Source organism: Plectropomus leopardus, chromosome 15 (genome assembly GCF_008729295.1).
Source record: "Plectropomus leopardus isolate mb chromosome 15, YSFRI_Pleo_2.0, whole genome shotgun sequence".
Lineage (NCBI taxonomy): Eukaryota > Metazoa > Chordata > Actinopteri > Perciformes > Serranidae > Plectropomus > Plectropomus leopardus.
Genome location: NC_056477.1, coordinates 21,331,001 through 21,354,417, shown reverse-complemented (window position 1 = coordinate 21,354,417; position 23,417 = coordinate 21,331,001). Strand labels below are relative to the sequence as shown.

The 23,417-nt window shown below is 37.6% G+C and overlaps 1 protein-coding gene across 1 annotated transcript in view; it reads right to left on the bottom strand.

Moving 5' to 3' along the window:
• Window positions 1–640: 640 nt before the first annotated feature.
• jag1b (jagged canonical Notch ligand 1b) overlaps window positions 641–23,417 on the bottom strand; it is a 50,611-nt gene continuing 27,834 nt past the window's right edge. The window contains exons 23-26 of the mRNA XM_042501823.1: window positions 3,953–4,192; window positions 3,213–3,344; window positions 2,830–2,974; window positions 641–1,605 (exon numbers count right to left, since the gene is read on the bottom strand). Coding sequence (XP_042357757.1) covers window positions 1,130–1,605; window positions 2,830–2,974; window positions 3,213–3,344; window positions 3,953–4,192 — 993 coding nt within the window. The 3' untranslated portion in view covers window positions 641–1,129. The remainder of the gene's footprint in view (window positions 1,606–2,829; window positions 2,975–3,212; window positions 3,345–3,952; window positions 4,193–23,417) is intronic.

The window sequence follows — 23,417 nt, the reverse complement described above, 5'->3', positions numbered from 1 at the left end:
ATCGCCCCCCTACTGTTCAAGTACTTGTGGTCTAGCTTATGATATTACGCTGACTAAAGCAGATGGGAATTCTGGCGTGTCGTATTGATGTGACTTGCCTTGCAAGTTGGTGGATTTTGACAGCCTTTTGAAATATGTCAATGGGTTAAACTGTAGCTGCTGAAGGATTTTTGTTCCCTTAAGTATTTATCCATTAGTGGCAAGCAATATGTCTGCCACCATGTCCATCCCTCGCAGCAGCCTGGGATCTTCTGTTGTCCTAACCTCACTTGCCTTCAATCAAGGTCCTGGCAACAAGTAATGAAATGTCAAGAGTGTGGAGAAAAAAAAGTGTTTCAGGCCAAAAGTGCCCATCCTTTGTCTTCTTTGAAATTTGGCTTTTATAGAATGCGTTGAAAATTAAGTCATTGAAAGAAATGGTAGGCTTCCACAGCTATCAAAACCTTCAAACTAGACAGGACATATAAATAAAAAGGAATGATATCTTAAGGCTCTTGATTATTAAGTTAATAAATCAAATATACACAATGATTAATAAAAAAATGTACATATCTACATGTTCTAAATCGACATAAATTCTTCATATTGGCAGCAACTGCTGACATTGAACCCCCCCCCCCCCCTCCCCTCGCCCCCCCCCCCAAAATAAAAATAAATAATAAAGTTGATCTTTTTTTCTCATCTGACAGTTGCTGAAGTCTAAAGCTGAAAAGGCACTTTCTCCAAACAGAACTAGAAAGAATTCAAACACATACTAAAAATAATTAGCTCTAGCGTTGAACACGTCGGTTGTTTTAGTCATTGTACAACAATTACACCAGGAGCCCCTTCCATGTGTCCACTAAATTTAAAAAAAAGGGAAATGAAATGCAAAGGAGGACACTTTTGCAACTAGTTCTACAGTGAAATGTATACCAGTGCCTTGTGTTTCCAGCCAACCAAAGCAACTGTCACTGCCAGTGTAAGCCAGCTTGTCAAAACTTAAATTAACACGGGGAATATCTGAAAATACTGTGGGGTCACGACTGACATGACAGTTTGCTAACTACACATGCCAAAGCTCCCCCGTTCCACCCACCACCGGGGTGTGAAGGCATCAGGCTTGGTTGCTCAGCAACACAGCTGTCTGCTATACAATGTAGTCCATCCTGTTTATGCTGTTTGCTGTCTCCAAGTCTCTGTTGTCCTGTTTATTAGTCCAATTAGGGTGTTTGGATGTGGAGTTGGGATTGGAGATGGGCGTCTTCTCGTCCCTCTCCACCAGTGTGTATGCTGGCTGTTTGGCAAAGCGGCCCTTCTGTAAGTGCCTCTCCTTGTCGTCCTCATCCCCCTCGGGATGATTTGTCCTTATTTTGGCAATGATGGAGTTCTTGTTTTCATAGTCTTTGATGGCCACCGTGAGACCCACATGCTTCTCTATAGGGTTCTTGATCTGGTTGAGCTGCTCCCGCACATTGTTGGTTGTGTTGTCCTCAGAGCCAGTGGAAGACGTGCCGTTGTGGTTGCTCTGTTTCCGCCGGCGGCGCATGCACCACAGCAAGATGGAGACCAGCACGAGGACCCAGATGACGATGAAGATGGAGCTCAGGAGGGGCACCAAATAGTCTGACGAAGGAAAAGAAGACAATCACAGGTAAGAGATTCCACATTTATAACAGTACCAATTCAAAAGTTTTTTTATATTACAGTGGGGTGGACTCGAGTCAGTTCAAGTCAAATTTGATGACTTTAGACTCTACTTGACAAACTCAAATAAGACAATGATTTTGTAACACTAATGACTCTGGAAAATGGACTGGAAAATACTTGATTCCTTTGTATGTAATTTAAAAAAGTGTGCCACAAATCAATTAATTGTATTTCCTGTATCAAGTAACATTAACGCTATTCATTTCAAGCAAGTTGGCACATAATTTCCTAGATGTTTTTTGTTTGAAAGTAATACAACATTATCCAATCAAGTTGCAAGAGAGAACTATGAAGGATTAACATTATGTAACTGAGCGCCAGTTCTAGAAAATGATACCAAAGATAATTTTGTTCACACACAAAAATTATGTGGTGGTCGTGAAAATGTTTGCCACATGCAAACACGCAACAACTTCCTTTGAATGGCCAGCGTTATCTTTACAGCTAAGAAACTTTTAAAAAAGCTTCTTTTAACAAATAAATACAAATTTTACAAGACTTATGAGTTTTGTAAAACTAACATAACTGTTGTTAAAATGGAATCACTCGCTTAGGACTGGAAACTCAAAGTTTAGGACTTAGGACTTGACTCGGGACTCACCTGCTTTGACTAAGGATTGAATTGCAACGACTAAACTTGTGACTTGCAAGACAATGACTTGGTCTCACCTCTGTTATATCACTATGTCAAGCTTGCTAAATTATTAGCATGCTTCTGCCTGTGCAGCCTGACCTCTGAGCCCCGGACAGGGAGGAGGCTGCTTCTATTTGGCCGAGGCGGCAGTCTGCTGTCACCACATTGATGAATGGCGGACACATGCGGGAGTCTTACTACGAGTCCAGCCAGTCGCAGTATGAGCCAATCTAAAGCCACGTAGCCAAGCAGCTCTGCTCTTTCCATCCTGGCTAGATTCTTTTCAAGCTCCATTACCAGTGCTGTGAGATGGCAGACCTGGGCGGCCCGACTTATGCGGGAGGGTTGGGAATTTTTTTTTTCACACATGCACGTTTTTCTTTGGTGTTGCTGTCATATTCAGGGCTTGGCTCTATCTTGTCCTCAAAATCTGAATCCTCCCACCCACTGAGTGCAAGTCTGGGAAACTTCACAGGCAACAACCAGAGTTTGGAGGCGGTTCATACCAGTTTTGCTGGGGCTTGGCACGCGCACTTCTGCGATGGCAGTGATGATGGTGTTGTTGTATCCGTTGCGTTTGCTAACCAGGTCAATTATCCTGTCTGTGATCTCTTTAATAGGGCTCCGGTCCAAGCGATGATCCTCCATAGACTAGAAGAGCCAAGAAGAAAGCAACTGTTAGTTCCATCTCGTCTGCTATTAATCGAGTTTATTTTCTGTCTATCCATGACACAAACACAGCCAAGCCTAAATCAACCACATATCCAATGAGAGCATGTCTTAATGCTGCAAAGAACGCATGATGCGGGCTATCAATCAAAGAGGATATTTTTGAGTACGCATCAAGAGGCAGACATATGGCCGACTGGAAGTGGGAGGAGGTACTTACGATGCAGACGTGGATTTCGTTGCTGGCTGAGAATGAGGGGTCACAGGTTATGGACACAGAATGCTCCAAGGAGAAATTCTTCACCACGTACAAGCGCCTCAGCTGCTTACACACATCCTCCACAGTCAAGCTCTGCACACAGAGAAGAAATGAATGTCAATGCACATGGAAAATCAGCACAGCAATCAAGAAAAAGGAAGAGCTGGGCCTGCATTTTTGGCAGTAGGTTCAACATGCTATCTGGTTGGGATCCACCTCATTTAGATTAAAGACCGCAAGCTCATATGCTTGTCACTATCTGCTGTCATGCTTGTTAGGCAACTGGCAAGCAATGATCCAATGTGGTGACAGAGTCGCCAGTGGTCCTGTTTAGCTCAAATCCATATGATCCTGAAATTAATCTCGCAGTGCGGTCGGGGTTAAGAGGGGACTGGCATGAAGTCGTGGATGCCTGATTCTCAGGAGCACCAAAACTTGGATGCAGTCAACAAAAATAGAGAAAGAGGGAGAGCATTTTTTTCTTCCTGGAACACATTTAAATACACGACTGAATTGTTCAGGAGACTATAAATCCTTTTGCCCAAGAGGGATGTTTGAGCACTTCTGAAAACCTGATCTTTCACAGTTTGCTGCTCCCATTCATTTAAGAGCGGCTGTGGTGGTTGAGAGGGAGAGGCATGAAAAATGACCCTGAAACCCTTTAATTCAATCACTCCCTCCCTGGTGCCTAGGTAACTCACTTGAGGCATAGTCTCCGTTTTGAAGGTGAAGGTGATGTTGGCGCAGCTGTTGTCCTGGTAACTGGAGCTGGGGTGGCATTTGGTGGGACGCGGGGGAGGGTTGGAGCGCCAGCACTCTCCGAGGCCGTGGCAGGGCTTCACGAAGCAGTGGCTCTCCCTGATGGGGATGCAGTTCTGGCCTGAAGGACACCCGCCTCGACCTTTGGCGCCAATGTGGCATGATATAGGGCCACACCACATCTGGAGAGAACACATGACAGTGGAAATGGTTTTAGATATCACAGACTTATCTTTGAATTTAATATAAACAGAAAAAAAAGCTGATGATCCTTTTTTTGACATAATGTTTTCGAGTTGCTTGAGAAGTCCAGTGTCGGCCAGACCGGTCAATGAGGCGGGGGCTTTTAATAGCTTAAAACACATTGTCATATCAGTTCATCTTTAAAGGCTGGTGAAGACAGTTTAAAAAAAATCACATATTCTACCATGACTTAAAAAACAATCAAAAAAGCATACTATAGAATGACTTTATTATGACATAGACTTCAACATACCATACCATGACTTATATGACATTGTTTTCTTTTAATTGCTATGACATTTTTGTAACATACTACAGCATGACTTTATTATGATACAATACTCTATTTGACTTACTATCGTGTTAGTTTTGGTTTTTTTTTAAACATACTGTACTGTTAGTTTCCTGGAACATAAAAATGTTAATTGTGCTTATTTTATTATGTTTTATTGCAGGTCACACATACCCCCCCAGACCACCCTTCTTGTGTTGCGTGCTACGCTTCCCCCGTCTCCAGCTGGTCCCTCCCTCTTTGTTCAACGTAGGGTTCAGCCACCAATCAGGAGACACCCATATCCACCAACGTGCCGATATCAACCACTGTGTAAGTAGGGCCAGGCGGTGATTTTTATGTGACTAGTCTGCATCTTTACTTTCTTTTCAAGAATTGTAAACTAGTGTGAGGCAATTCATATGGATTTTGGGTTTTTTTCTTTTTTCAAGTGACATCAGAGTTTATGGGTAGCTGCTAATGAGTGAAAACATACTATAACTTTTCTCTTTTTAAAGGATGTGCTGAATATTTTGGATGATGTTCTATGATATAACTTTTTATGCTTTACTGGCTGTAAAACTTCACTATGACTTTTTTATGCTATTTGAATGAAGTACTAAAATGTGAATGTTATGCTGTTTTGGACAACATTATAAAGTGCACACGATAGAATTATTTTTGATGATATTTTATGAGACATGCTATTAAATAACTTTTTTTTATGAAATATTGAACATTTTATAACATCTTATGCTATGGATAGTAGTATACTATGTCCACTTGTATGACTTTTTTATGCTATTTTGAACAATATACTATAGTTTGACTTTCTCATGCCATTCTTTACAACATACTATAGAATGGCTTATATATAGAATGACATAGTGTGACTTTTTTATGCTATTTTGAATGACATACTAATATGACTTTTTGAATGATATTTTGGACCACATACTATAGTATGACATTTTTATGCCATTTTAGTCAATATACTATAAAGTGTGAATTTTTTATGCCATTTTGGACGACATAATATAGTATGATTTTTTATGCTATTTTTGACGACTTATTTCTGTTACTGTGGACACCATAGTATTCTATGACGTTTTTATACCATTTTGAACAACATATTATAGTTTGACTTTTTTTTGTGATATGTTGAACTACATTTACCATATCTATTTTTTATGTTATTTTGAACCACATGCTATATTATGACTTTTTGGTGCTTTTGTGGACGACCTATTATGGTATGACTTATTTTACTGCTATTTTTGATGACATACTGAAATATGAGTATTTCATTCTATTTTGGAGAACATATTATACCGTGATATTTTGTACTGTTTTAGATAATAATATGACTTTTTAAAGTCATTTTGAACAACATACTATGCCTGACTTTTTTGTACGATTTTGGATGGCATTCTATAGTATGATATTTTTGTGCAGTTTTGGATGGTTTAGGAAGCTATGATATTTTTGTGCTATTTTGGAGAACACACGATACGAAGGACATTTTTATGCCATTTTGGATGTTTTATGTGCTACTAAGACTCTCTTTATTCTGTCATTTCATGCAGAAGTCTCTCTTCCTTCCCGTAGTTTCTACCTTATTTGCTGACCATGGCCGTCAGTCTAAGCTTATCCAACCAAATTTTGCCATGATCTGCCTAAACCAATCATATTTTTGCTAACAAGTATAAAACTGTTCACTCCGATGCTGCTGTCATTTGTCATTTCAGGATAAACATACGATACCCTCCTCCGCCACATTCACCTCAAGTCTTCAGCACATCACTGACCAGTCCTGCTCCTCATCCCATCATCCTCATCCTCTAGACATCTCTTTTCTTATCGACACCACCAGTGTCTAAATCAATTGGGTAGAATATACAGTACTTAGAATATCTATGGCATCTCTATCCCCTAAATGTACATGTCAGAAAAGATCTAATTGCGAAAGAACTTTGAACTGTTCATCCTTAATTGGGCACTGTGTAATAAATTATAAATTAACTCACGTGTGTCTCTCCCCTTTTAAAAACTATATATATATATATAGTATAACATGTTGAAAAAAACTGTCTCAAAAACAGCTGAAAAATGCTGCAAAAATGGCCAAAAACACACATAAAATGGTATGTTGAAAAAAATGACCCAAACAGCAAGGCTATAGTATGACAAAAAAAGTCAAAAAAATGACCATCCCAAAAACAGCTGAAAACAGCATAAAAACAAATAAAACAGCTTACCAAGACACGCTGTAGCATAGAAAGTTGCAAAAGCGGCCAAAAACACCTTCAAACGGTATGTTGAAAAAATGGCCCGAAAAGCAAGGCTATAGTATGGCAAAAAAAGTCAAAAAATGACCATCCCAAAAACAGCTCAATAAGGCTGAAAAAACACATAAAATGGCGTACCAAGACACGCCATAGCATAGAATTTTACAAAAAAAGGCCAAAAACACCTTAAAATGGCATGTTGAAAAAATGACCCGAAAAGCAAGGCTATAGTATGGCAAAAAAAGTCAAAATATGACCGTCCCAAAAACAGCTGAAAACAGCTGAAAAACACATAAACTAGCATGCCAAGACACAACATAGCATACAATTTTACAAAAAAGGCCAAAAACACCTTAAAATGGCATGTTGAAAAAATGGCCGGAAAGCAAGGCTATAGTATGGCAAAAAAAGTCAAAATATGATCGTCCCAAAAACAGCTGAAAACAGCATAAAAACAAAATAAAACAGCGTACCAAGACACGCTGTAGCATAGAAAGTTGCAAAAACAGTCAAAAACACCTTAAAATGGCATGTTGAAAAAATGGCCCGGAAAGCAAGGCTATAGTATGGCAAAAAAAGTCAAAAAATGACCATCCCAAAAACAGCTCAAAAAGGCTGAAAAACACATAAAACAGCGTACCAAGACACACTGTAGCATAGAAAGTTGCAAAAACGGCCAAAAACACCTTCAAATGGCATGTTGAAAAAATGGCCCGAAAGCAAGGCTATAGTATGGCAAAAAAAAGTCAAAAAATGACCGTCCCAAAAACAGCTTAAAACAGCTGAAAAAAATAAAATAGCGTACCAAGACACGCTATAGCATAGAATGTTGCAAAAAAGGCCAAAAACACCATAATATGGCATGTTGAAAAAATGGCCCGAAAAGCAAGGCTATAGTATGGCAAAAAAAGTCAAAAAATGACCATCCCAAAAACAGCTCAAAACAGCATAAAAACAAATAAAACAGCATACCAAGACACGCTGTAGCATAGAAAGTTGCACAAAAGGCCAAAAAAACACCTTAAAATGGCATGTTGAAAAAATGACCCGAAAAGCAAGGCTATAGTATGGCAAAAAAAGTCAAAAAATGACCATCCCAAAAACAGCTGAAAACAGCATAAAAACAAATAAAACAGCATACCAAGACACGCTGTAGCATAGAAAGTTGCAAAAAGGGCCAAAAAACCTTCAAAATGGCATGTTGAAAAAATGGCCCGGAAAGCAAGGCTATAGTATGGCAAAAAAAGTCAAAAAATATGACCGTCCCAAAAACAGCTGAAAACAGCAAAAAACAAATAAAACAGCGTACCAAGACACGCTGTAGCATAGAAAGTTGCAAAAAAGGCCAAAAACACCTTCAAATGGCATGTTGAAAAAATGCCCAAAAAGCAAGGCTATAGTATGGCAAAAAAAGTCAAAATATGACCGTCCCAAAAACAGCTGAAAACAGAAAAAACACATAAATAGCGCATGCCAAGACACGCTATAGCATAGAATTTTACAAAAAAGGCCAAAAACACCATAATAATGGCATGTTGAAAAAATGGCCCGAAAAGCAAGGCTATAGTATGGCAAAAAAAGTCAAAATATGACCGTCCCAAAAACAGCTGAAAACAGCATAAAAACAATAAAACAGCGTGCCCAAGACACGCTGTAGCATAGAAAGTTGCAAAAAAGGCCAAAAAAACACCTTAAAATGGCATGTTGAAAAAAAATGGCCCGGAAAGCAAGGCTATAGTATGGCAAAAAAAGTCAAAATATGACCGTCCCAAAAACAGCTGAAAACAGCATGAAAAACAAAAAAAATAGCGTACCAAGACACGCTATAGCATAGAAAGTTGCAAAAAAGGCCAAAAACACCAAATATGGCATGTTGAAAAAATGGCCCGGAAAAGCAAGGCTATAGTATGGCAAAAAAAGTCAAAATATGACCGTCCCAAAAACAGCTCAAAACAGCATAAAAACAAATAAAACAGCGTACCAAGACACGCTGTAGCATAGAAAGTTGCAAAAAAGGCCAAAAAAAACACCTTAAAATGGCATGTTGAAAAAATGACCCAAAAAGCAAGCTATAGTATGGCAAAAAAAGTCAAAAAATGACCATCCCAAAAACAGCTGAAAACAGCATAAAAACAAATAAAACAGCATGCCAAGACACGCCATAGCATAGAAAGTTGCAAAAAAGGCCAAAAAACACCTTAAAATGGCATGTTGAAAAAATGGCCCGGAAAGCAAGGCTATAGTATGGCAAAAAAAGTCAAAAATGACCGTCCCAAAAACAGCTGAAAACAGCATAAAAACAATAAAACAGCGTACCAAGACACGCTGTAGCATAGAAAGTTGCAAAAAAGGCCAAAAACACCTTCAAATGGCATGTTGAAAAAATGGCCCGAAAAGCAAGGCTATAGTATGGCAAAAAAAGTCAAAAAATGACCATCCCAAAAACAGCTCAAAACAGCTGAAAAACAAAATAAAATAGCGTACCAAGACACGCCATAGCATAGAATTTTGCAAAAAAAAGGCCAAAAAACACCATAATATGGCATGTTGAAAAAATGACCCGAAAAGCAAGGCTATAGTATGGCAAAAAAAGTCAAAAAATGACCGTCCCAAAAACAGCTGAAAACAGCTGAAAAACAAATAAAACAGCATGCCAAGACACGCTGTAGCATAGAAAGTTGCAAAAAGGCCAAAAACACCTTAAAATGGCATGTTGAAAAAATGACCGGAAAAGCAAGGCTATAGTATGGCAAAAAAAGTCAAAAAATGACCATCCCAAAAACAGCTGAAAACAGCATAAAAACAAAAAAAACAGCGTACCAAGACACGCTGTAGCATAGAAAAAGTTGCAAAAACAGGCCAAAAACACCTTAAAATGGCATGTTGAAAAAATGGCCCGGAAAAGCAAGGCTATAGTATGGCAAAAAAAGTCAAAAAATGACCATCCCAAAAACAGCTGAAAACAGCTGAAAAACAAATAAAACAGCGTACCAAGACACACTGTAGCATAGAAAGTTTGCAAAAACGGCCAAAAACACCTTCAAATGGCATGTTGAAAAAATGACCCAAAAGCAAGGCTATAGTATGGCAAAAAAAGTCAAAAAATGACCGTCCCAAAAAACAGCTTAAAACAGCTGAAAAACAAATAAAATAGCGTACCAAGACACGCTATAGCATAGAAAGTTTTAAAAAAAGGCCAAAAACACCATAATATGGCATGTTGAAAAAATGGCCCGAAAAGCAAGGCTATAGTATGGCAAAAAAAGTCAAAATATGACCGTCCCAAAAACAGCTGAAAACAGCATAAAAACAATAAAATAGCATGCCAAGACACGCCATAGCATAGAAAGTTGCAAAAAGGCCAAAAAACACCAAAATGGCATGTTGAAAAAATGACCCGAAAAGCAAGGCTATAGTATGGCAAAAAAAGTCAAAAAAAATGACCATCCCAAAAACAGCTGAAAACAGCATAAAAACAATAAAACAGCGTACCCAAGACACGCTGTAGCATAGAAAGTTGCAAAAAAGGCCAAAAACACCTTCAAATGGCATGTTGAAAAAATGGCCCGAAAAGCAAGGCTATAGTATGGCAAAAAAAGTCAAAAAATGACATTCCCAAAAACAGCTGAAAACAGCTGAAAAACACAAATAAAACAGCATACCAAGACACGCTATAGCATAGAATGTTGCAAAAAGGCCAAAAACACCTTAAAATGGCATGTTGAAAAAATGGCCCGAAAAGCAAGGCTATAGTATGGCAAAAAAAGTCAAAAATATGACATGTCCCAAAAACAGCTGAAAACAGCATAAAAAACAAATAAAATAGCGTGCCAAAGACACGCTGTAGCATAGAAGTTGCACAAAAAAGCCAAAAAACACCTTAAAATGGCATGTTGAAAAAATGGCCCGGAAAAAGCAAGGCTATAGTATGGCAAAAAAAGTCAAAAAAATGACCGTCCCAAAAACAGCTGAAAACAGCTAAAAACAAATAAAATAGCGTACCAAGACACGCTGTAGCATAGAAAGTTGCAAAAAAGGCCAAAAACACCTTAAATGGCATGTTGAAAAAATGGCCCAAAAAGCAAGGCTATAGTATGGCAAAAAAAAGTCAAAATATGACCCCCAAAAACAGCTTAAAACAGCTGAAAAACAAATAAAATAGCGTACCAAGACACGCTATAGCATAGAAAGTTGCAAAAAAGGCCAAAAACACCAAAATGGCATGTTGAAAAAATGACCCGAAAAGCAAGGCTATAGTATGGCAAAAAAAAAAAAAAAATGACCATCCCAAAAACAGCTGAAAACAGCATAAAAACAAATAAAACAGCATACCAAGACACGCTGTAGCATAGAAAGTTGCACAAAAGGCCAAAAAACACACCTTAAAATGGCATGTTGAAAAAATGACCCGAAAAGCAAGGCTATAGTATGGCAAAAAAAGTCAAAAAATGACCGTCCCAAAAACAGCTGAAAACAGCTGAAAAAACACATAAAACAGCGTACCAAGACACGCTGTAGCATAGAAAGTTGCAAAAAAGGCCAAAAAAAACCTTAATATGGCATGTTGAAAAAATGACCCAAAAAGCAAGGCTATAGTATGGCAAAAAAAGTCAAAAAAATGACCATCCCAAAAACAGCTGAAAACAGCATAAAAACAAATAAAATAGCATGCCAAGACACGCCATATAGCATAGAAAGTTGCAAAAAAGGCCAAAAAACACCTTAAAATGGCATGTTGAAAAAATGGCCCGAAAAGCAAGGCTATAGTATGGCAAAAAAAGTCAAAATATGACCGTCCCAAAAAACAGCTGAAAACAGCTGAAAAACAAATAAAATAGCGTACCAAGACACGCTATAGCATAGAAATTTTAAAAAAAGGCCAAAAACACCATAATATGGCATGTTGAAAAAATGGCCCGAAAAGCAAGGCTATAGTATGGCAAAAAAAGTCAAAAATATGACCATGTCCAAAAACAGCTGAAAACAGCATAAAAAACAAATAAAACAGCGTGCCAAGACACGCCATAGCATAGAAAGTTGCAAAAAAAAAAGCCAAAAAACCTTAAAATGGCATGTTGAAAAAATGGCCCGGAAAAGCAAGGCTATAGTATGGCAAAAAAAGTCAAAATATGACCGTCCCAAAAACAGCTGAAAACAGCTGAAAAACAAATAAAACAGCGTACCAAGACACGCTGTAGCATAGAAAGTTGCAAAAAAGGCCAAAAACACCCTTCAAATGGCATGTTGAAAAAATGGCCCAAAAAGCAAGGCTATAGTATGGCAAAAAAAAGTCAAAATATGACCATCCCAAAAAAACAGCTGAAAACAGCTGAAAAACACATAAAATAGCGTGCCAAGACACGCATAGCATAGAATTTTACAAAAAAGGCCAAAAAACCTTCAAATGGCATGTTGAAAAAATGGCCCGAAAAGCAAGGCTATAGTATGGCAAAAAAAAAGTCAAAAATGACCATCCCAAAAAACAGCTGAAAACAGCATAAAAACAAATAAAAAAACAGCGTGCCAACCAAGACACGCTGTAGCATAGAAAAAATGCAAAAAAGGCCAAAAACACCTTAAAATGGCATGTTGAAAAAATGGCCCGAAAAGCAAGGCTATAGTATGGCAAAAAAAGTCAAAAAATGACCATCCCAAAAACAGCTGAAAACAGCTGAAAAACAAATAAAACAGCGTACCAAGACACGCTATGTAGCATAGAAAGTTGCAAAAACGGCGGCCAAAAACACATTCAAATGGCATGTTGAAAAAATGGCCCAAAAAGCAAGGCTATAGTATGGCAAAAAAAGTCAAAATATGACTGTCCCAAAAACAGCTGAAAACAGCTGAAAAAACAAATAAAATAGCGTGCCAAGACACGCATAGCATAGAAAGTTGCAAAAAAGGCCAAAAAACACCTTAAAATGGCATGTTGAAAAAATGACCCGAAAAGCAAGGCTATAGTATGGCAAAAAAAGTCAAAATATGACCATCCCAAAAACAGCTGAAAACAGCTGAAAAAAACATAAAATAGCATAAGACACGCATAGCATAGAAAGTTGCAAAAAAAGCCAAAAAACACCTTCAAATGGCATGTTGAAAAAATGGCCCGAAAAGCAAGGCTATAGTATGGCAAAAAAAGTCAAAAAATGACCATCCCAAAAACAGCTTAAAACAGCTGAAAAACACAATAAAATAGCGTACCAAGACACGCTATAGCATAGAAAGTTGCAAAAAAGGCCAAAAACACCATAATATGGCATGTTGAAAAAATGGCCCGAAAAGCAAGGCTATAGTATGGCAAAAAAAGTCAAAAAATGACCATCCCAAAAACAGCTGAAAACAGCTGAAAAACACATAAAATAGCATGCCAAGACACACTGTAGCATAGAAAGTTGCAAAAACGGCCAAAAAACACCTTCAAATGGCATGTTTGAAAAAATGGCCCGAAAAGCAAGGCTATAGTATGGCAAAAAAAAAAAAAATGACCGTCCCAAAAACAGCTGAAAACAGCTTTAAAAAACATCATAAAATAGCGTGAAGACACGCTGTAGCATGAAAAAAGCAAAAAATGAAAAACCAAAAACACCATAATGTGGCATGTCGAAAAAATGACCCGTAAAATGGCTATAGTATGGCAAAAATGTCAAAAAATGACATTCCCAAAAACAGCTGAAAAGAAGTTTAACAAATTAAATAGCGTGCCAAGACACGCTATAGTCATAGAAAGTTGCAAAAAATGAAAAACACCAAATTGGCATGTGAAAAATGACAAAAAGCAAGGCTATAGTATGGCAAAAATGTCAAAGTATGTGTTTAAAGCTGAAAACAGCTCTAAAAACAGGCTGAAAATAGCGTGTCAAAAAATGTTGCAAAAACGGCCCAAAAACACATCCTCAAAAGTCTTCTTTTTAGTTCAACACATAAAATGGCAAAAACATTTAAACTCATCTTTATTTATAAAAATAAGCGTTTAGTACGCAATGTTAGCATAGAAAGTTGCAAAAAAAACGTAAAAAATGTGCATGTTGAAAAATACACCAAAATAATGGCAAAAATTGAAAAAGCTTCAAATGATTAAACCGCAAAAAAGCAAGGCTATAGTAAAGTTGCAAAAAAACGGCAGAAAAACACCAACATGGCATGTCGAAAAAATGACCCAAAAACAAGGCTATAGCTGGCAAAAATGTCAGCTGAAAAACAGCATAAAAATAGCATGCAATTAAATAGCGTGCCATTAGACACATATAGAATGTTGCAAAAACGGCCAAAAACACACCTTAAAATGGCATGTTGAAAAAATGGCCCGAAAAGCAAGGCTATAGTATGGCAAAAAAAGTCAAAAAATGACCATCCCAAAAACAGCTGAAAACAGCTGAAAAACACATAAAATAGCGTGCCAAGACACGCTGTAGCATAGAAAGTTGCAAAAAAAGGCCAAAAACACCTTAAATGGCATGTTGAAAAAATGGCCCGAAAAAGCAAGGCTATAGTATGGCAAAAAAAGTCAAAATATGACATTTCCCAAAAACAGCTGAAAAACAGCAGCTGAAAAACAATAAAATAGCGTACCAAGACACGCCATAGCATAGAAAGTTGCAAAAAAGGCCAAAAACACCTTAAATGGCATGTTGAAAAAATGGCCCGAAAAAGCAAGGCTATAGTATGGCAAAAAAGTCAAAAAATGACCATCCCAAAAACAGCTGAAAACAGCTGAAAAACACATAAAATAGCATGCCAAGACACGCTGTAGCATAGAAAGTTGCAAAAAAGGCCAAAAACACCTTAAAATGGCATGTTGAAAAAATGGCCCGAAAAGCAAGGCTATAGTATGGCAAAAAAAAGTCAAAAAATGACCATCCCAAAAACAGCTGAAAACAGCTGAAAAACAAATAAAATAGCGTGCAAGACACGCTGTAGCATAGAAAGTTGCAAAAAGGCCAAAAAACACCTGAAAATGGCATGTTGAAAAAATGGCCCGGAAAGCAAGGCTATAGTATGGCAAAAAAAAGTCAAAAAATGACCATCCCAAAAACAGCTGAAAACAGCTGAAAAACACATAAAAATAGCGTGCCAAGACACGCTGTAGCATAGAAAGTTGCAAAAACGGCCAAAAACACCTTCAAATGGCATGTTGAAAAAATGGCCCGAAAAGCAAGGCTATAGTATGGCAAAAAAAGTCAAAAAATGACCATCCCAAAAACAGCTGAAAACAGCTGAAAAACACATAAACTAGCGTGCCAAGACACGCTGTAGCATAGAAAGTTGCAAAAAAAAGGCCAAAAACACCTTAAAATGGCATGTTGAAAAAATGGCCCGAAAAAGCAAGGCTATAGTATGGCAAAAAAAGTCAAAAAATGACCATCCCAAAAACAGCTGAAAACAGCTGAAAAACACATAAAATAGCGTGCCAAGACACACGCTGTAGCATAGAAAGTTGCAAAAAAGGCCAAAAAACACACCTTAAAATGGCATGTTGAAAAAATGGCCCGAAAAGCAAGGCTATAGTATGGCAAAAAAAGTCAAAAAATGACCATCCCAAAAACAGCTGAAAACAAACCTGAAAAAACACATAAACTAGCATGCCAAGACACACTAGCATAGAAATTGCAAAAAAGGCCAAAAACACCTTCAAATGGCATGTTGAAAAAAAAAATGGCCCGGAAAAAATGCAAGGCTATAGTATGGCAAAAAAAGTCAAAAAATGACCATCCCCAAAAACAGCTGAAAACAGCTGAAAAAACACATAAAATAGCGTGCCAAGACACGCTGTAGCATAGAAAGTTGCAAAAAAAGGCCAAAAAACACCTTAAAATGGCATGTTGAAAAAATGGCCCGGAAAGCAAGGCTATAGTATGGCAAAAAAAGTCAAAAATGACATCCCAAAAAAACAGCTGAAACAGCATAAAAACAAATAAAACAGCGTACCAAGACACGCTGTAGCATAGAGAAAGTTGCAAAAAAGGCCAAAAAACACCTTCAAATATGGCATGTTGAAAAAATGGCCAAAAAGCAAGGCTATAGTATGGCAAAAAAGTCAAAAAATGACACGTCCCAAAAACAGCTGAAAACAGCTGAAAAACACATTAAAAATAGCATGCCAAGACACGCTGTAGCATAGAAAGTTGCAAAAAAAGGCCAAAAAACACACCTTCAAATGGCATGTTGAAAAAATGGCCCGGAAAAGCAAGGCTATAGTATGGCAAAAAAAGTCAAAAAAATGACCATCCCAAAAACAGCTGAAAACAGCTGAAAAAAACACATAAAACTAGCGTGCCAAGACACGCTGTAGCATAGAAAGTTGCAAAAAAGGCCAAAAACACCTTCAAATGGCATGTTGAAAAAATGGCCCGAAAAGCAAGGCTATAGTATGGCAAAAAAAGTCAAAATATGACCATCCCAAAAACAGCTGAAAACAGCATAAAAACAAATAAAATAGCGTGCCAAGACACGCTGTAGCATAGAAAGTTGCAAAAAAGGCCAAAAAACACCTGAAAATGGCATGTTGAAAAAATGGCCCGAAAGCAAGGCTATAGTATGGCAAAAAAAGTCAAAAAAATGACCATCCCAAAAACAGCTGAAAACAGCTGAAAAACACATAAACTAGCGTGCCAAGACACGCTGTAGCATAGAAAGTTGCAAAAACGGCCAAAAACACCTTAAAATGGCATGTTGAAAAAATGGCCCGAAAAAGCAAGGCTATAGTATGGCAAAAAAAGTCAAAAAATGACCATCCCAAAAACAGCTGAAAACAGCTGAAAAACACATAAAATAGCGTGCCAAGACACGCTGTAGCATAGAAAGTTGCAAAAACGGCCAAAAACACCTTAATGGCATGTTGAAAAAATGGCCGAAAGCAAGGCTATAGTATGGCAAAAAAAGTCAAAAAATGACCATTTCGTCCCAAAAACAGCTGAAAACAGCTGAAAAACACATAAAATAGCGTGCCAAGACACGCTGTAGCATAGAAAGTTGCAAAAACGGCCAAAAACACCTGAAAATGGCATGTTGAAAAAATGGCCCGAAAAGCAAGGCTATAGTATGGCAAAAAAGTCAAAAAAATGACCATCCCAAAAACAGCTGAAAACAGCTGAAAAACACATAAAATAGCATGCCAAGACACGCTGTAGCATAGAAAGTTGCAAAAAAACGGCCAAAAACACCTTAAAATGGCATGTTGAAAAAATGGCCAAAAAGCAAGGCTATAGTATGGCAAAAAAAGTCAAAAAATGACCATCCCAAAAACAGCTGAAAACAGCTGAAAAACACATAAAATAGCATGCCAAGACACGCTGTAGCATAGAAAGTTGCAAAAACGGCCAAAAACACCTTAAAATGGCATGTTGAAAAAATGGCCCGAAAGCAAGGCTATAGTATGGCAAAAAAAGTCAAAAAATGACCATCCCAAAAAACAGCTGAAAACAGCTGAAAAAACATAAACTAGCATGCCAAGACACGCTGTAGCATAGAAAGTTGCAAAAAAAGGCCAAAAACACCTTCAAATGGCATGTTGAAAAAATGGCCCGAAAAGCAAGGCTATAGTATGGCAAAAAAAGTCAAAAAAATGACCATCCCAAAAAACAGCTGAAAACAGCTGAAAAACACATAAAAACAGCATGCCAAGACACGCTGTAGCATAGAAAGTTGCAAAAAAAAGCCAAAAAACACCTTCAAATGGCATGTTGAAAAAAATGGCCCGAAAAGCAAGGCTATAGTATGGCAAAAAAGTCAAAAAAATGACCATCCCAAAAACAGCTGAAAACAGCTGAAAAACACATAAACTAGCATGCCAAGACACGCTGTAGCATAGAAAGTTGCAAAAAAGGCCAAAAACACCTTCAAATGGCATGTTGAAAAAATGGCCCAAAAGCAAGGCTATAGTATGGCAAAAAAAGTCAAAAAATGACCATCCCAAAAACAGCTGAAAACAGCATAAAAACAAATAAAAACAGCGTGCCCAAGACACGCTGTAGCATAGAAAGTTGCAAAAAAGGCCAAAAAACACCTTTAAAAATGGCATGTTGAAAAAATGGCCCGGAAAAGCAAGGCTATAGTATGGCAAAAAAGTCAAAAAATGACCATCCCAAAAACAGCTGAAAACAGCTGAAAAACACATAAAATAGCGTGCCAAGACACGCTGTAGCATAGAAAGTTGCAAAAAAAGGCCAAAAAACACCTTCAAATGGCATGTTGAAAAAATGGCCCGGAAAAGCAAGGCTATAGTATGGCAAAAAAGTCAAAAAATGACCATCCCAAAAACAGCTGAAAACAGCTGAAAAACACATAAACTAGCATGCCAAGACACGCCATGTAGCATAGAAAGTTGCAAAAAAGGCCAAAAAACACCTTCAAATGGGCATGTTGAAAAAATGGCCCGAAAAAGCCAAGGCTATAGTATGGCAAAAAAGTCAAAAAAAATGACCATCCCAAAAAACAGCTGAAAACAGCTGAAAAACACATATAAATAGCATGCCAAGACACACTGTAGCATAGAAAGTTGCAAAAAAAGCCAAAAAACACCTTCAAATGGCATGTTGAAAAAAATGGCCCAAAAAGCAAGGCTATAGTATGGCAAAAAAGTCAAAAAATGACCATCCCAAAAACAGCTGAAAACAGCTGAAAAACACATAAAATAGCATGCCAAGACACGCTGTAGCATAGAAAGTTGCAAAAAACGGCCAAAAACACCTTCAAATGGCATGTTGAAAAAATGGCCCGAAAAGCAAGGCTATAGTATGGCAAAAAAAGTCAAAAAATATGACCATCCCAAAAACAGCTGAAAACAGCATAAAAACAAATAAAACAGCGTACCAAGACACGCTGTAGCATAGAAAGTTGCAAAAAAGGCCAAAAAACACCTGAAAATGGCATGTTGAAAAAATGGCCCGGAAAAAGCAAGGCTATAGTATGGCAAAAAAAGTCAAAAAATGACCATCCCAAAAAAAGCTGAAAACAGCTGAAAAAACACATTAAACTAGCATGCCAAGACACGCTGTAGCATAGAAAGTTGCAAAAAAGGCCAAAAACACCTTCAAAATGGGCATGTTGAAAAAATGGCCCGAAAAAGCAAGGCTATAGTATGGCAAAAAAAGTCAAAAAATGACACATCCCAAAAAACAGCTGAAAACAGCTGAAAAACACATAAAATAGCATGCCAAGACACGCTGTAGCATAGAAAGTTGCAAAAACGGCCAAAAACACCTTCAAATGGCATGTTGAAAAAATGGCCCGAAAAGCAAGGCTATAGTATGGCAAAAAAAGTCAAAAAATGACCATCCCAAAAACAGCTGAAAACAGCTAAAAACAAATAAAACAGCGTGCCAAGACACACGCTGTAGCATAGAAAGTTGCAAAAAAGGCCAAAAACACACCTTCAAATGGCTGTTGAAAAAATGGCCCGAAAAGCAAGGCTATAGTATGGCAAAAAAAGTCAAAAAATGACCATCCCAAAAACAGCTGAAAAACAGCTGAAAAACACATAAAACTAGCGTGCCAAGACACGCTGTAGCATAGAAAGTTGCAAAAACGGCCAAAAAACACCTTCAAATGGCATGTTGAAAAAATGGCCCGAAAAAAGCAAGGCTATAGTATGGCAAAAAAAGTCAAAATATGACCATCCCAAAAACAGCTGAAAACAGCATAAAAACAAATAAAACAGCGTACCAAGACACGCACGTAGCATAGAAAGTTGCAAAAAAAAGGCCAAAAAAACACCTGAAAATGGCATGTTGAAAAAATGGCCCGAAAAAGCAAGGCTATAGTATGGCAAAAAAAGTCAAAAAATGACCATCCCAAAAACAGCTGAAAACAGCTGAAAAAAAATTAAACTAGCGTGCCAAGACACGCTGTAGCATAGAAAGTTGCAAAAAAGGCCAAAAAACACCTTCAAATGGCATGTTGAAAAAAATGGCCCGAAAAGCAAGGCTATAGTATGGCAAAAAAAGTCAAAATATGACCATCCCAAAAACAGCTGAAAACAGCATAAAAACAAATAAAACGTGCATACCAAGACACGCTGTAGCATAGAAAGTTGCAAAAAAAGGCTGAAAAACACCTTAAAATGGCATGTTGAAAAAATGGCCCGAAAAGCAAGGCTATAGTATGGCAAAAAAAGTCAAAAAATGACCATCCCAAAAACAGCTGAAAACAGCTGAAAAACACATAAAATAGCATGCCAAGACACGCTGTAGCATAGAAAGTTGCAAAAAAACGGCCAAAAACACACTTCAAATGGCATGTTGAAAAAATGGCCCGAAAAGCAAGGCTATAGTATGGCAAAAAAAGTCAAAATATGACCATCCCAAAAACAGCTGAAAACAGCATGAAAAACAAATAAAACAGCGTACCAAGACACGCTGTAGCATAGAAAGTTGCAAAAAAGGCCAAAAACACCTTCAAATGGCATGTTGAAAAAATGGCCCAAAAGCAAGGCTATAGTATGGCAAAAAAAGTCAAAAAATGACCATCCCAAAAACAGCTGAAAACAGCTGAAAAACACATAAAATAGCATGCCAAGACACGCTGTAGCATAGAAAGTTGCAAAAACGGCCAAAAACACCTTCAAATGGCATGTTGAAAAAATGGCCCGAAAAGCAAGGCTATAGTATGGCAAAAAAAGTCAAAAATGACCATCCCAAAAATAGCTGAAAACAGCATAAAAAAACAAATAAAACAGCGTACCAAGACACGCTGTAGCATAGAAAGTTGCACAAAAACGGCCAAAAAAACACCTGAAAATGGCATGTTGAAAAAATGGCCCGAAAAGCAAGGCTATAGTATGGCAAAAAAGTCAAAAAATGACCATCCCAAAAACAGCTGAAAACAGCTGAAAAACACATAAACTAGCATGCCAAGACACGCTGTAGCATAGAAAGTTGCAAAAACGGCCAAAAACACCTTCAAATGGCATGTTGAAAAAATGGCCCGAAAAGCAAGGCTATAGTATGGCAAAAAAAGTCAAAAAATGACCATCCCAAAAACAGCTGAAAACAGCTGAAAAACACATAAACTAGCATGCCAAGACACACCATAGCATAGAAAGTTGCAAAAAAAGGCTGAAAACACCTTCAAATGGCATGTTGAAAAAATGGCCCAAAAAGCAAGGCTATAGTATGGCAAAAAAGTCAAAAAATGACCATCCCAAAAACAGCTGAAAACAGCTGAAAAACACATAAACTAGCATGCCAAGACACGCTGTAGCATAGAAAGTTGCAAAAACGGCCAAAAACACCTTCAAATGGCATGTTGAAAAAATGGCCCGAAAAGCAAGGCTATAGTATGGCAAAAAAAGTCAAAAAATGACCATCCCAAAAATAGCTGAAAACAGCATAAAAACAAATAAAAAACAGCATACCAAGACACGCTGTAGCATAGAAAGTTGCAAAAAAAGGCCAAAAAAACACCTTCAAATGGGCATGTTGAAAAAATGGCCCGAAAAGCAAGGCTATAGTATGGCAAAAAAGTCAAAAAATGACCATCCCCAAAAACAGCTGAAAACAGCTGAAAAACACATAAAACTAGCATGCCAAGACACGCTGTAGCATAGAAAGTTGCAAAAACGGCCAAAAACACACTTCAAATGGCATGTTGAAAAAATGGCCCGAAAAGCAAGGCTATAGTATGGCAAAAAAAGTCAAAATATGACCATCCCAAAAATAGCTGAAAACAGCATAAAAACAAATAAAACAGCGTACCAAGACACGCTGTAGCATAGAAAGTTGCACAAAAGGCCAAAAAACACCTGAAAATGGCATGTTGAAAAAATGGCCCGGAAAGCAAGGCTATAGTATGGCAAAAAAGTCAAAAAATGACCATCCCCAAAAACAGCTGAAAACAGCTGAAAAACACATAAACTAGCATGCCAAGACACGCTGTAGCATAGAAAGTTGCCAAAAACGGCCAAAAACACCTTAAAATGGCATGTTGAAAAAATGGCCCGGAAAAGCAAGGCTATAGTATGGCAAAAAAAGTCAAAAAATGACCGTCCCAAAAACAGCTTAAAACAGCTGAAAAACAAATAAAATAGCGTACCATGACACGCTATAGCATAGAATTTTATAAAAAAGGCCAAAAACACCATAATATGGCATGTTGAAAAAATGGCCCGAAAAGCAAGGCTATAGTATGGCAAAAAAAGTCAAAATATGACCAAGTCCCAAAAACAGCTGAAAACAGCTGAAAAACACATAAAACTAGCATGCCAAGACACACTGTAGCATAGAAAGTTGCAAAAAAGGCCAAAAACACCTTCAAATGGCATGTTGAAAAAATGGCCCGAAAAGCAAGGCTATAGTATGGCAAAAAAAGTCAAAATATGACCATCCCAAAAATAGCTGAAAACAGCATAAAAACAAATAAAACAGCGTACCAAGACACGCTGTAGCATAGAAAGTTGCACAAAAGGCCAAAAAACACCTTAAAATGGCATGTTGAAAAAATGGCCCGGAAAGCAAGGCTATAGTATGGCAAAAAAAGTCAAAAAATGACCATCCCAAAAACAGCTCAAAAAGCTGAAAAACACATAAAATAGCGTACCAAGACACGCTAGCATAGAAAGTTGCAAAAAACGGCCAAAAACACACCTTCAAATGGCATGTTGAAAAAATGGCCCGGAAAGCAAGGCTATAGTATGGCAAAAAAAGTCAAAATATGACCGTCCCAAAAACAGCTTAAAACAGCTGAAAAAACAAATAAAATAGTGTACCAAGACACGCTATAGCATAGAATTTTAAAAAAAGGCCAAAAAACACCATAATATGGCATGTTGAAAAAATGGCCCGAAAAGCAAGGCTATAGTATGGCAAAAAAAGTCAAAAAATGACCATCCCAAAAACAGCTGAAAACAGCTGAAAAACACATAAACTAGCATGCCAAGACACACTGTAGCATAGAAAGTTGCAAAAAAACGCCAAAAAACACCTTCAAATGGCATGTTGAAAAAATGGCCCAAAAAGCAAGGCTATAGTATGGCAAAAAAAGTCAAAATATGACCATCCCAAAAATAGCTGAAAAAAAGCATAAAAAACAAATAAACAGCGTACCAAGACACGCTGTAGCATAGAAAGTTGCACAAAAGGCCAAAAAACACCTTAAAATGGCATGTTGAAAAAATGGCCCGGAAAGCAAGGCTATAGTATGGCAAAAAAAGTCAAAATATGACCGTCCCAAAAACAGCTGAAAACAGCATGAAAACAAATAAAACAGCATACCAAGACACGCTGTAGCATAGAAAGTTGCAAAAAAGGCCAAAAACACCTTCAAATGGCATGTTGAAAAAATGGCCCGAAGAGCAAGGCAAAAAAAAAGTCCAAAAAATGACCATCCCAAAAACAGCTGAAAACAGCTGAAAAACACATAAACTAGCATGCCAAGACACACTGTAGCATAGAAAGTTGCAAAAACGGCCAAAAAACACCTTCAAATGGCATGTTGAAAAAATGGCCCGGAAAGCAAGGCTATAGTATGGCAAAAAAAGTCAAAATATGACCATCCCAAAAACAGCTGAAAACAGCTGAAAAACAAATAAAATAGCGCACCAAGACACACTGTAGCATAGAAAGTTGCACAAAAAGGCCAAAAAACACCTGAAAATGGCATGTTGAAAAAATG